The 15,393-nt window shown below is 36.1% G+C and overlaps 1 protein-coding gene across 2 annotated transcripts; it reads right to left on the bottom strand.

Moving 5' to 3' along the window:
- Positions 1-3,396: 3,396 nt before the first annotated feature.
- Positions 3,397-11,077, bottom strand: LOC123557345 (uncharacterized). 2 transcript variants are annotated; one of them, XM_045348766.2, is made up of 9 exons: positions 10,642-11,077; positions 9,590-9,733; positions 8,436-8,704; positions 8,066-8,134; positions 6,756-6,866; positions 6,060-6,261; positions 5,160-5,264; positions 4,822-4,908; positions 3,397-4,231 (listed from the first exon to the last, which is right to left on the bottom strand). In XM_045348766.2, exons 2-9 carry the CDS (start codon positions 9,701-9,703, stop codon positions 3,908-3,910), a joined length of 1,281 nt encoding a protein of 426 aa, XP_045204701.2. In that variant the 5' UTR covers positions 9,704-9,733; positions 10,642-11,077; the 3' UTR covers positions 3,397-3,907. The 2 variants fall into 2 exon arrangements, with proteins under 2 accessions (XP_045204701.2, XP_045204700.2); XM_045348765.2 differs by having other exon boundaries at positions 9,590-9,754; positions 10,642-11,075.
- Between the last annotated feature and the right edge of the window lie 4,316 nt (positions 11,078-15,393).

Raw genomic sequence — 15,393 nt, 5'->3', positions numbered from 1 at the left:
CCGGACCATAACTTTGACATGCATGGACCAATCTTGTTTATATTTCGCATTAATGTTTAACACAATGAGAAGGTATGTCATGCGCAAACCCCATTTTTCTGTCTCAAAGGTCAAATTGAAGTTTGTCCGGAGCATTTCTCCTTCATGCATGGTAGGATTTTGATGTAACTTGGCATAAATGTTCATCATTATAAGACGGAGTGTCATGCGTAAGAAGCAGGTCCCTTGGTCCAAGGTCAAGGTCGCACTTAGAGGTCAAAGGTGCTGGTGGGCTCGACATTCTGCCCGTAGGCATACTTGTATTTGTATAATTTATATGTCTTTATATAAGACACTAGTATGTTCATTATTTGCATGGCTAAGTGCATGCATTTAATCAATATCATCTTTGTTATGTAATAAACTATTCTGATCTGCCTTTAGATACCTCTCTGTGGTATTGTCACAGAGCTCATGAAGGAATCTTAATTTTTATGCAAAAGTGAAATAAAAATTAAAAAAAAAAATAAATGTCGGTGCTGAGTTTCGAACCCACACGGGAAAAGATATGTTGAACATGGACTCTATGCTTTACCACTGAGCTAATTCGTAACTGCTACAAAACCTGCAAGTATTTAGACTGTAACATGTTAGGAAAATGTTGAATTCCCTATGTTCCATTTTAATCTATTTATAGTCATGTTTGTAAATATCAAGTTATCGTTGGGGCATAGTATTGTCCGTAAGTATTGACCTGGCACTCATTAATCTTCGCCAATATTTCCGGGCGTTTCCGTTAATTTACGCAATATTAGTATCCTGAAAGTATCTACATTACTAAAGTAACATGTAAAGTTAACAGATGACACGGTGGCGTAGAGGTAACGTGTCTGACTTTCTCGTTCGTTACCACGGGTTCGAAATCACTTACGTGAATAGAACTTTTTTTCTTCAATTTAATGTAATGTAATGGTATCGTTTATATTATTTTATGTATCATATTTCATGAATTTTAATTCTTTTCTCTTGTATTTTTTTCTGGAACGCTGGTGACAGGTAGTTTGTCTTTTTATCCAAGATACTTTTAAAACAATTTTATTCCACTTTTTACAACGGGTAAATGTGATTACTATTAATAAATGAACCATAAATATCACGATACGTTTGATCAAATGAGTAGTAATTAGTCTGCATATAAACTTTGGGGGAAATAAAAGATATGGTCAGACGTAGGACTCGAACCCACAATCCTGATATTGGCAGGTAAACGCTTTGTCCGCACAGCTACCTGCACATGTGACAATATATCAATTAAGAACGATATATATATATATATATATATAATATTTAGTTATATCGCTATTTATGTTCGGACACCGAAAATTAATTTACGGAAATATACGGAATATTCATGAGTGCCAGGTCAATACTTACGGACAATATCAGATTTAAGTGTAACTATTGATTCGGGCATTTGAGTTTTTACTGGCTAGGACGAACGCAAATGGCCATTTTAAAAGTATTGATAGGCTTCAGCTCACAGAATTTAATATTTGTATATATGTTGGGTGTTCGAAAAGAATTGCTTTTTGTGTCGTTGCTCGATATCCACGTGGAACTTGAAACAAATCAATATAATACCTGTATAGCACTATCTAAAACTTGTGTAAATGTGCCGCAAAATCTTATTGAAAGATAGATAATTTTCCATTTGAATACACGCAATCGTTGACTACTGTAGTAAAAATGGTTGGTAAATGTGTTGCAATGAAGGAGGAAATACTCTCTAAGATAGGTTGTTCTTTCAAACAAATACTTGCAAAAATTTCTGCTGTTTACGGATCTGCTAATGTGTCTGATGACACGGTTCTTAGATGGAAAAAGAAATTTGCTTCTAGGTTAGAGTCGATCGAAAATGCACCCAAATCAAGAAGGCCAAAGTGTGCATCTTGTGACGAAAATGTATCAAAAGTTAAAGAAATTGTTGAAAGAGATGTTAGGTATACAGTACCTGATATAGCAAGAATGGTTGGCATCTCACTATTAAGAGTTCATTACATTATAAAGAATATCTTTAATGTTAGGAAGATTTCTGCAAGGCGGGTGCCTCATGTTAAGTGATGGTCAAAAGAAGCAAAGAGTTAAAATAGCCAAACAATTCCTCAAAATATATACATGTATGATGAAAAGAAATTGGCAAACGTAGTCACCATGGTCACTGACGATGAAACTTGGGTTTATTATTTTGAACCTGTTAGGAAGGTTAGCAATAAAATCTTGGCCACCAAAAACAGCAAAAGATCAGTAATTGCTAATCGCAAGTTAAGTGCAAAGAATGTTTTGTATGCAATCTTCTTCTCTGGTGAAGGCGTTACAATACAGGTGCCAGTGAAAAAGGGCAAAAGCGTTACAAAAATACTACAAAGATGTGGTATTGAAGAAATTCAAAGAATACTATCAGAAACAGTGCCCAGTCACGAGTTTCAAACATGTCCGATTTCTACATGATAACGCCCCAGCCCATACGTCTGCCATTGTTACATTTTTTGCAAGAAGAGAAGGTAACAGCTTTACCACACCCTCCATATACACCAGACCTTGCCCCTTGTGACTTCTTCCTTTTTGCGAAACTGAAAACCTTCCTCGCCGGACGGAGATATCGGTTGGATCTGCCGTTTACAAGTAACTTACTAGTATGCCTAAATCAGCGTACCGGGACGCATTCCGGACGTGGATTCATCGACTGAAAGTGTGCATTTCTAGTCATAGGGAGCATTTTGAGGACATGAAATAAAGACATTTGTGATAACTTAAGTTTTGAACGTTCTAAATAAAAATAAGCAATTCTTTTCGAACACCTCTCGTACATTATATGTGGATGTAACTCCATGCAAATACTGCTCGTAGGTCGATGGAGTTTTCTCCCTTGCCAAAGTGGCAATACACGCAATCGTACTTAAGCTGTCTTCGCCCACAGATTTTACGGACATAAGATAAGGATATGCTACAACCCGAACGCAAATAGAAATAAATTAAATAATTTACCAAACACTATTTTTCAAAAACAAAAAGGAAGACTGCATACATGTGACTGTACACCTTTTTTTAAATCTGTTGTACGGTCCTGTTTTATTCTGAAATTTGATAACTAAGACTACTCTGTCAACATGGTCTGTATATATTACGCCCAGTACAAATATCTTTCAATATTACAACTTATAAAGTTCAACAGTGTTGCACGTAATAGCGATTGATGTGGTTCAGAAGTAAGAATTGAATTAATACGTGACTCGTACAGCTTAGAATAATTAAGTATACAGGAGTACATAAAACATTGTTAGCACAGTTATCAGTACTAACAAGATGCCTCCTTATCAATGTTTAGACGACATAGCTGGTTCACAATACAGACGGGAGAACATTTTTAAAATGTGTTATTGGTTCTATTCTGTATAGAAACAACCAACTTTACACAACAGATTTGCATATAAAAAAATTAAGTATTTAAATGTTTTGTCCGCTCATTTGAACGCAAACGGCACGCTAGATAATCATATTATGCAGTCTGCAAAAAAAGTGTTTTCATTTGTATATATTGGGTAGTTGTATTTCGAGATGTGAAACACCAATGAACCCATTGCTTTTCTATAAATGTCATAATAAGTAGTATACATGTGAACAATTCCTTTGTAATGGCTATTTGTTTGTTGGGTTTTTCAAGTTAATAATGTCAATGTAAAAATGTAAAAGCGGCGTTCTATTTATATACTGGCAGGAACAAAGTTCACCAAAAGATCAAAAAGATATATCACTATTTCTTTCAAATAATTTAATGAGGTAAAGGTAATCAGAAGATCTAGAATTTATAATAATTTAAAATGAAAGTGATTGTGCATTTTGGTCATGGCACTGACTTTCAGAGTTCCTGCTAGAGTTTGGTTTTATTTTCTGTACGGTTTTCTTTGTTTGTTGCCTTAGCTTGTGCTACTCCTTTCTTCAAAATTGGTCCATTTTGGCACAAATGTAGAGCTGGCCAAACTAAATAATCGACCGTTGTACCTCGCACTGTAAACGCACTGAAGTTATTTTCATCAAATTTATGTCCCTGTTTACAATCTGTGTATAGATGCACTGGTGGGTCTTGAATACACATAAGCCAACAAAGTTCTGTAGCAGTATCAAGGTATTTCTTAAGCTTTTTTGTTCTGTACTTCTTCTTCACCAGTTTTATATCTCTAAGCTTGTTCGTTTCCTTGAATAAAAGCGTTTAAATAGAACCGGTAAAAAGCCATATTCATTATAAACTCAGTTATAAATACTCAGGACATTGCAACAGGATTTCAGAAGTAAACTTATCGTTTGCCTTTTATATCAGATACAGCTATGTTCATTGCCAGACCACAGAATATTATATATTTTTGCCAGTAATCAACCTGACGGTGTACTTTCAAACTCAAATGTTTCTTTCGCCAACTTCAAAATTCTCCAAAGCAGTTTGATCATTTTTGTAGTAAGACAGCTCATAGCCTTACGGCATGTTGATTTAAACAGATAAAATCATCAACAAAGTATGATTATTTTCAACCTTAGTATCATCAACATCATCACTAACACCATTATGTCCATAGTCAAAATACTAATAAAATGATATAGTAATGATACTAATAACAGTAATAATCATTATCAATAATACCTGCTGATACATATAATAATGACTGTAGCTGAAGGTACCTAATAAGACATTGTTCACAAATGAAGCAATAGAAAAAGTAAAACGGACACCAGAAGTACTGAAAAACTATTCAACTTACAATAATTTTAAAAAACAAAGTAATACATTACCGTGCATAATGTTGGCAGGAATTCTTTATACATTAGTCTTCTTTCATCTTTAAATGGCTTCATAGCGCTTGAAAGGTTGGTAGATATCTAAAAAAAAAAACATTTCTATTAAATTATTTCTGCAAAATATTTCACAAATGACATTTAAATTTAATTTGAAGTGTGTTCAGAATAGTAACTCTATCATTGACCTCTCTTGTTGATTTTTCAATCAGGAGTTTCAATATCTGTTTATAAGTTGATCATGTACAATAAGATTCATTCATATTTTGATATAAGACATACATTGCGCATTATGATTTTGCATTTTATGGGTATGTATATATGTTTAATCTTACCTTCATATCAGCTCCTCTAAAGATATGACCAGTGAACAATAGAATATTTGTGTTCAAGTCATTTGCATGATTTGTAGAAACACCAAGACACATTTTGTAGATATTCTGTTAAATAAATGAAAGTTGCTTTAGCGCAGAGATTAACAGTTTGGTTGTATAAAAGAGTGCTGCACATATTTTGGAGAATTCGTCTATTAATTAGTCCGTTAGCTTAGTTAGAGGCCTAGAGCGATATATCAACACACTGTCCCAACGTAACTCATTCATTTACATTTGTCGCCGACTATAGAAAGTACTCCAAGAAACGCTCTGAAATATTTCTCTGTCTCTGCAGAAGTTTACGAGCGGAGTGAATCACGAACTAACAAATTCCATTTAAACATCTCAACCTAAATAGAAAGAGACCCAGTTTGACAGATGTGTCCGTTAGAAAAAATGTGTACAGCAGCTCTCGTGCCTCCAACATCACGTCAAGTTGAGCTCTATTTTAAATGACATTGAATCGACTTCATGATCACAAAGTATAAGAAATAACAACAACAACACTGTGCTTCGTTTCGGGACTGCTTTTGACGGCCCTCACACGACAATCAAAGAGGGCTGCAAATCTCAAAGAAGCATAAAATGCAATGTAATGAAGCCAGTTGGAGGTATAATAGACAGATAAAGAACTTGCGAATGACGCTGGCGCACATGATGATAAAGAAAATGTAATGTCAAAATGAAGCATGCTGAATGATGAATCTATAAACAAGTAAAATCAGTATGTATCTAAATCAGGCAAGATGTCATTGCGGTTTAAAAATTTATATCTCAATATCTTGCAGTAGTTTGCATTACTGTTATTAATTATTATTTTAAACTTATAAGAAAATGAAAAAACGGCAATCTGTTTCCTACCTCGATAAACTCCAGTAAAATTTGTATTGCTTCTTGATCAGTTATATCCCCAGTGTCGACTAGATCTTCAAAAGCATCACTCCATTCATTACTGTAAACCTCGGTATATGTGTCTGCTATTTTCACCGGACGATTTGGATCGCTAAGATCCGCTACGTTCGGGTTATTATCTGTGAGACGTTCAGAGGCAACTCGACTCAATCTTTAAGGAAAGAAAATACCAAAGCCGTCATGTTATCTAGAAGTCTAAAAGAGAAGCAATTTCTGAAGAATTACAATTTTATTTTGTTTACAGATGTATATAATATCCGTGTGACATTTCCCAAAACTATTGCCTGGCTAGAAACTCCATAAATACTTTACTATAGGGAGGACATCAGATATAGCATTTAGTGCTGAACTACTAGTATACACCGATCAATAGCTCAAACTATGGACCGTCGATTTTCATAAACAGTCACGTATTAATAGATTCATGAATTATACATTAATTGCCATCAATGTTTCATTTGCATTCCTACCATCATTCTTCAGGTATTACATATTGATCACGCGTAGCAACAATTCTATTTATTGGTCATAATCTAAGACGCAGAATTCTACCTTGTTGTTGAACTATCGCGATAACCATTGACATTTTTCTGTACATATCTCTGCTTCAGTTTCTCAAAAAAAATGCAAAGTTAAACATGTTACCTTGTTCGGAGTTCGTCGACTTCTTTCTCCTTTTGTACCAGTGAATTCCAAAGGTGTTCTTTTTCCTTCATGAATTCATTATTTAACTTAAACATCTCATTGCGCTCGATCCTATTGCATAAGGCAATCAGAAAGCAAAACATATAGATAGCAAGATTATTTATATAAAACAAAATCTTCTAGACACATGTACTTGTGCAACAAACGACAAATTGAAAAATTATGAAACTTTGCACCGGTGTAAAATTTAGTTACAGACAATGCTGTCTTAAATTCTGCGAAGAAAAATGTCCGTGTCAGACTCTAATCTTTTAATTAAAAGGTATGCAAAATAAAATGGTTTACCGGGTTATTTATTAATAAAATATAGCTAAGTAGGAATAAGTGGTATTTTTACTACTTCTCCCGTTATAACACAAGAATGATGCAGTGGCCCAGTGGTTAATGTTGATGACTTCGAATCACTAGCTCCTCACTGCTGTTGATTCGAAACCTTGCATGGGTGTAGTATTATTTCATGTTTGGAAGCCATCCAGCAGGTTTTTGGAGGGTCGGTGGTTCTACCCAGGTACCGCCCGTGTCAGCCATAACGCCACTCGTGGAGACCGGGCCTTCTTCTACTACCAAAAGCTAGAATGTCGCCTATAATTATTAAACCCAACAAAAAGCAGATAAGCAATTATAATAATAACCGGTTCAAATGTTATGCTTCTGAATGAATAAAACAAAACAAATATATAAGGAAGACACTACGGACATCGAGAACACTTATTTTCCATGATTTGTCTAAAAATTGAAATATCATTAATTTCTATATACCCTGCCAAAACACGCTCATTTGAGAACGCTGCAAGCATATATCCGCGAAAACCGATAACAACTCGAAAATAAATGTTAACCTGTAAACACAAGACATGGAAGAAAATGTATATAGATTTATTGACCTTTTGAATGTAATTGATCTCACACTACATCCTGTGTTATCCTTACCACATAGTTAAAATTCAGTTCAACAACACTGCATACTGACTACATCCTGATCTTTGCATATTTTAGATTTGGATAACTCTACTCCCAGGCCCTTTGAGAGTTGTCAAATAACTATTTTATAACTACGCTTCAAATGACCGTTATGGACCAAAAGCTAGCATATAGTTGAACAGTTAGTATGGAAATACGCGGTTGCAAACTAAATCCTATATTTTATCAGTGAATGAAATAAAGGCTGTTGGTTGGTTGAAAATAATTAAATCATATTATTTTGTACTAATCACTCGTTACATTTAGAATCATTACGCCCCTGTACATACCTCAGTTCCTGTATCTGTAACTTAAGGTCGACTGTTCCTGTGTCTTCATTTCTGTAACTGACCTCACCTCTTAAAAAACACATACGTGTATTTAAAATACAAAGGTTTTCATGTTGTCAAAATGTCATAAAACTGCATTAAAAGTTAAGAAAAACAACGCTTTTTCAACTGATTTCTGGACTGGACCTTTTGCGTCTTCTGTATCAATACGGGTTGCCTATGACGACTCCAGTTTCGGTTACAGATATCTGATACAAAACTGAATAATTTCAGGTTTTGCAAACGGAATATATCTCACGTTAACAAAAGATAAGTAAAAGATCAGCTGAGTTTTATGAATTGTGGTAATACAAATAAAACAAATATATACCCGTCTTTCTTGCGGTAACCCTGCGAGTGTCTTGCCTGTGTGCCTTTCTCATATCTGTCAGATGTAGACGTAACCAGTTCATCACGGTGTATTTCCGTAGCATTGGTGTGGTTAACATGCGAGGTCGTGTGAGGTTGCGGACGTGCATCTTGTTTTACAACAAGGGTGTTTGCCAGGCCTACACTAACATCGTCTTGTGTCTTCGCGTGGGACCTTGGATCTACAGTTGCCGCAGTAACTTCTCTAGATTCCATCGGCTGTACGGATATCTGCATGTTGAGATATTCATTTCAAGATTAATGATTTGTGCATGAACAAGATCGATCAGTTTAGGATTTGCTTGTAAGCTAACATTTATTTAAACTGTTTCAATGTATAGAAGGTTGACTTTGATGTATATAGTATTAGATTACCAAATATCAAAGCATGGGTGCATCACTTTTTCTAATTATGTAAGAGAGCTTGAGATAACAAAGATATTAAATGCAGATAAAGCTCTGATAAATAAAAAAGGAAATATGAGCCGTGCCATGAGAAAACCAACATAGTGGGTTTGCGACCAGCATGGATCCAGACCAGCCTGCGAATCCGCGCAGTCTGGTCAGGATCCATGCTGTTCGCTTTCATAGCCTATTGGAATTAGAGAAACTGTTAGCGAACAGCATGGATCCTGACCAGACTTTGCGTTTGGTCGCAAAGCCACTAAGTTGGTTTTCTCATGGCGCGGCTCATATCATTATATGGCTCCTTATATAAATCGCCGGTTGGTTGTTTGTGCTAATGATCGGTCAAAACTTGAAGAAAATGTATGCCTGACGTCGTGTAATAAAAGACTTATTGAATGATTTGTCGGCCAATAGTCAAAATTATTGACCTTCTCTCCTTCGGACCTCCGGCAATAATTTTGACTATTGTTTGCCATCCAATAAGCGTATACTATAAAGGTATTTTAGAATGGTAATCTCATTTAATACGTTTCTGAGAGCTTTTCGACAAAATAAACAAATTGTAAAAGTCTTCCTATGATACATGTTATTATTTCCTGTAACTCACTAAATTACTATGTTTTGCATTTTGTTTATTTAATTTTTTATAATATCTGATAAAATCACTGATTTTTACGAAAACGTTGGCGTACTCCTAAAGAAATTTACCGTTCTTGGAGAAATTACGTCCGCCTCTTTCTCTTCTTCCTTAGCATCTATGTTATCTGTATGTTTTTCGTCTTGTGCCTTTTCATCTCCGACAGAGGAGACGCATCCGCCCATTTTTATGTTTCGACAGACATTTCTTACTTTCTAATAAACCAGCAAAAGACGCTACAAAAATATGTACATGATAAGTTACAGAATTGATTGAATTCGTACGTTATTTTTTTATTTACAGACCAATCCTACGTAACGGTAAAATATAGTGTTGTTGTGGTTTTAGTAGTTGTTGTTGTTGTTGTTGAGTTAGGAAAATATATGTAACTGCCATGGTAAAGGAAGATCCTGGATACTTCTCCGGGCATAGAGTAAAGTATGGGCGGACACCATAGTAGATCCACCGACCTTTCGTAAGCCAGCTAGTGACGGGAGCTGAGTTCGGAGTAACAGCTCAGTTTAGGCAAGTCCTTGAACCAATCAACCACAGAGGTCCCAAATAAAATTGACGTACTGTATTATACAGAAAAACAACTCCAAAATATAAGTGTCTTTCTGTACACAGTAATGTGAAAACACAGAGTGAAAACATAGAGTATATTTTGAATATATCTTTCATGTATATTATAATTGTATTAGGCAGCATAAGTAGGCATACACTGATAATAAATGAGATACATGTATATACAGATATGTATGTTTGAGTTATGAGAAGCAACACCTATGTCTTATATACAGCTACAACTGCCATGCCCTACCCAACACCGTTCTTATTTCCTTAAATGACTAGCACTGGGCAGAAGGGCAATCGTTGACCATTCCTTTAGCAGCTGGTGGCTCACCAACCGGTCATGTCGGACCAGCGAGTCTTCGACCCCAAGTTTCCAAATCGGATGCCTTAAACAGTAGGTGTAATATACGTAGGTTATTTGTAATGTTATATTAAAAAGGCATTTCAAAATAAAAACATGATCAGTTAAAGTTCCCTTTAATAATGTTTAACAAGTTAACAACATTAAAGAAAATTATCAGCATTAAGCAAAGCAAATATGACCACTTACATTTGTGAAGAACGACAATAAATATCCAAAGTGGCCTTCTTTTTTTCTTATTTACTTCCTGGTTGCAATACTGTGAATTAAATGCTACATTAAATGCCAGTAGACTGCTTACGTATTTTATCTATTGAGAAGAAATCAATGGTATTGATTTTGTGAGGTATTTTCGCGTTTGATAACGAGAATGAAACCTGGTGTATTTAAATAATATAAAAATGTGCGTATGTTTTATTCATACTTGAGTCCGTAGCAACAACGTTCTTAGGAAACTTCATTACCTCAACAGTACTCTGAAAATGCTTGAAAAGTGTAACCTAATATATGGAAACATTTGTTCGTCGAGTCCAGTTTGAAAATATTGTCATAGTAATAACAACGTTAGTAAGGTCTTCACTTGTATTATCAGCAAAAAATCCACTTCATTAAAATCTTAACTTGTGCTGACTAGTATCTGAAAACGTATGATTATAAGGTGGGCTCGATTGTGTACCCCGGTACACCGATTTCGCCTAATTGGTGCACGTTTCGGTCGGGCTAGTTGCTAGCTAAATAACCCGAAACATCACGGCGCATTTCGGTGAACCAATCGTATGATCGGGATAGCCCGTTCTTATACGAATCGAGCCCGCCTATGGTTTCTACTCCATACAAAGATACGTCGGTGTAATCGTTGCTGAATGTGTTCAGTCTAGGCTCACCTCATTTACCTCCTCTGTGTGCTAGCGCTCGAAACAGTAGTTTTGTCAAATTTTGAAGGTTGAAAACCTAAATAGCTTCCTGCTATTTTCATTTATAAATGGAATAAAATTATTTTCAGCTTACTGATTTGACCTCTATTATCTTATCCTAGTGAAATCTGCTTAAGTATTGAGACATATTTCTGCTAACAACTATTAAACAGTTAAGACTTAGTATTAAAACGACATTAAAAATTTAATGTTACATATTTCAGTAGTTTTGTGTTTGTAAAAAATAGAACATGCATTGAATTGTGACCTATACGTTTTATCTGTTACTTTTAATCTGTCAATTTTAACAATTACCATATGCTGTATAATTGTATGCGTAGTGTATACTACTTACGGAAAATCTAGGTTAAAGTTATTCGTTTTTGTAATTTGGGTTAAAATCTATATATAATCTTAGACTTCCAAGAAAAATAATATGGTATACACGGATGCGCTCTACATCCATTAAATGAAATTGCATTACATGTATACGATAATTATGGTGGCTGATTTGTGCCATTTCGTTATTACGTTCTGTCGTCCCGCCGAACGTCGTTATGGCGCCCGGCAAACGGCGCCCTGCCGAATGCCACCCCCACTGAACATCCCCCCACCGAATGTCGCGCCGCCAAACGTTGCGCTGCCGAACGTCACCCGACAAACGTAGTCCCGTCGAACGTCGCCCCGCCAAACGTCGCCTCACCGAATCTCGCCCCGGCGAACGGAATTACATTAGACTATCAATATTCGTTAGTCCTTAATGAAGTATTACCAGAGGATACTGCTCACTCTTATCCCTCCCCCACCACCCCCGCCACCCATCCTTTATCCCCGCCACTCCAACCTTCAATACATCAGTGACACTTATTTTATGACATATAGATAGATAGGGGACAATATGCGTGCGTGCGTGCGTGCGTGCGTGCGTGTGTGAGTGCGCCTGCCAGTCCGTCCGTCCATCAACTATTTGTTGCCGTTCATTGGGAAAATACTATATACTTGCCACAGTTAGATGGATTCTTGTTAGCATGACCCTTGCTCCAAACCTTTCAGCCAAATACGGCAGTGACCTTTCAGATAGAGATATTTTGTTTGCTCTAGAGAATCCATCTAAGTATTTTTCAAATGCGCGGCAAAGTTATAATCTGGACAAAAACTAGTCCCATAAACGGACGCACGCATATTGCCCTATATCTATAAATTATGAAAAAGCTTGTTATTTAAAAGTGACACATCGTGTCACCTACTTGTACATCTACCTGAATTTTGGATGTGGAAGGTTTTTAGTGATGGGGGGGGGAGGGGTGGGGGTTGAGGTGAGCAATTTTGTCTAGTAACACTTCGTTGGGGACTGACAAATATATCATAACTATTCACAACTATTACCACCCTTTAACTCCTTAATTAATACAACCACGTCATTCCGGACATTTGGCGAGGCGTGTGTACCGTGAGCACAATGCCCAACTTTATAGTGCTGCCTAACTGGAATATCACGCCGTAGAACCGTGACATGATACCCCCACCCAGTTTTATTATTATACTGACACCGGGCTGACCAAGTTGACGAAAGCATAAAATATGCGGAGTGTTTCTGTGATATAAAACATTGAGACTATGTTACTGGTACACAATGGAAGATAAATTACCACTAAGTCTTGCTCAATAAGCATAGTACCCATTGTTTTAGGTGAGAAATGCGCTACTGAAATGGGTAAGTATATTTTCCTGTTCTTATAGTATATCTAGAGTTGGATAACATGTACAGTAACATTTTCTTTCCGTCTGGCACCAGTAGTTTAATTCATATAAGATTATCTGCAATATTACCCTTGATACAAACTAAACATAGCAGCTTACATAATTTCATCCCACCCTTAACTAAAAATAGCAGCTAACATAATTTCATCCTACCCTATGAATATATCAAGTTGTTATTCAATTGGCATTTTATCACGTAGGTAAACAAATACTGTACAACAATCTGGAGGGCCGTATAATATAATATAAGGACATTATTTAACTGGATAGGATAGCGAAACAAAACCGCACCCGGAGTCAACAATACTGAAATCAACTGGTTATTTTCATCCATGCCATCATTTCAAAAATATTCATGACTGCCGTATTTCCTTTATTAGCTTACACATTTATCATCCTATTATAATTCATCTCTGATCTCAGACTGGCCGAGTTTATTTTGAACGGGTAGTGAGGTACACTGTTGGTTTTATTAAAATGACTGTAGTGCGGTAGTTAAAGCAGTCAGGCTTCGGACTTTGATCTGTAATGTATTGTTCGGTTAGAGTGGATTTTGCCAGGCCTGAATCCGAATGCATCGACCCAAACAAAAAAAAGATTGGAATGAATCGGTGTAATAAATGGTAAACAAATCGGGTGATTTGTTCACGATTTGATCACGATTCAAATGGTATGCAAATGAGCTAATGAATCGGTAATAAATCGTAAACAAATCGTTTAATAAATCGGTAACAAATCAGGACTTTAAATTGTTTTGCTAAATAATGAATCGGTAACAAATCGGGTATGCTGAAGCTGAAATGAAAGGGATTTGGAAATCGGTGGCACTAATAAATCGGTAATAAATCGTGCTAATGAATCGGTAATAAATCGCACTAATAACTCAGCATTATTTTTATAAAATGGCAAACTAAATGTTCTGGTAGGGAAGAACAACATGAAATATATAGATTCTATTTACAGTATAGCAATTGCAAAATTCAAAAATATGATACATATTAGAACATATGCATCAGATCTAATTTATAAAATTTCTTTAAAGTTGTCATGAAAACATATGACAATCTTGTAATTATTTCCTAAAAACTTAACAGCTTCAAATATAGGGTAAAGAGTTAATGTATGCACTTAAACATGTCCTTTTACAACTATATTAGACAATCAAACATTTGCACTTACTCCATAACAGTTAAAATTCCAGTATTTTAGAGGATGCATGTGGTGTCTCTGTGTATTTCAGTTATCCCGCCAAAATGCATTAAAGATGGCGGACAATATACTCATGTTTCCCGCCCAAAAAGTCACAACTTTACTTTTTAATGAATCGGTAATAAATGGTACTGCACAAAATATCTGTTTCTAATGAATGGTAAACAAATCAGTAAGTTGCAATGAATTGGGGAGGGACTTTTTCTGCTAAACCCGATTTGCTTCCGATTCATTAAATGAATCGTAAACAAATGGTGTTAATAAATCGGCAAATCCCGATTTGTTCACCATTTATTCACGATTTTGATACCATTTGTTACTTGATTTTTTTCTTTGGGGATCATTGCAGTACGAGGACATTTTATTACATACGTACACCTATTAATAGATTATATCTGCAATTTTAGATAAATATGAATGAAAACGCGAACTATTATTAAATCATTTCTGATTCTGATGTCCAAAGAGTTGAATACAGGGTTTTGTATTTACATGGGATTTTATGAACTGAACATGAAACAGACCCTGTTCAAAATCCCTTGATGGCAGAGTTATGGATTTGTCACAACAGATGGATGGAAAGACGGGAGAATGCAGCCTATTTCGTAGTCTGGCTACCGACTAGATAATATTTTTTTTTAAATAATTTCTCTTATATATTCTGACCAATCTTTCTTGACTCTGACTATCCACTGTTTTGAGAAGAAAAGGGACATAGTTATACAAAATTTGGTGTGACAATTGGTCTGCTGATGCGTCAAGTGTGGTGTGCTGTGTGTTGTGTGCTTGTCACCTTCCGCTTTCAGTCTCCACCGCTGGCTAGCCTTCTGGTGAAAAAGGAGCCGAGTGCGTAAGTCTTCCCTGCCAGTACATAGCCTCTCTGCAGACAAGCCCTTTTGCAGTGCCTCCGAGTTGGCGCCACACGGTAACTGAGCACCTTGCGGCCTCAGGCAGAACTACAGGGGACTCGGAGCAGGTCTGCCCCCAGACATGTGGCATACCAGGCCCACCGGTGTGTGGACACGCCCTGATGCCTATGAACAGACCCCCAGCTATG

The sequence above is a fragment of the Mercenaria mercenaria genome, chromosome 5 (genome assembly GCF_021730395.1).
Source record: "Mercenaria mercenaria strain notata chromosome 5, MADL_Memer_1, whole genome shotgun sequence".
In the NCBI taxonomy this organism is placed as follows: Eukaryota; Metazoa; Mollusca; class Bivalvia; order Venerida; family Veneridae; genus Mercenaria; species Mercenaria mercenaria.
The sequence above is the reverse complement of the archived record's forward strand: the minus strand, read 5'-3'. Positions and strand labels throughout refer to the sequence as shown.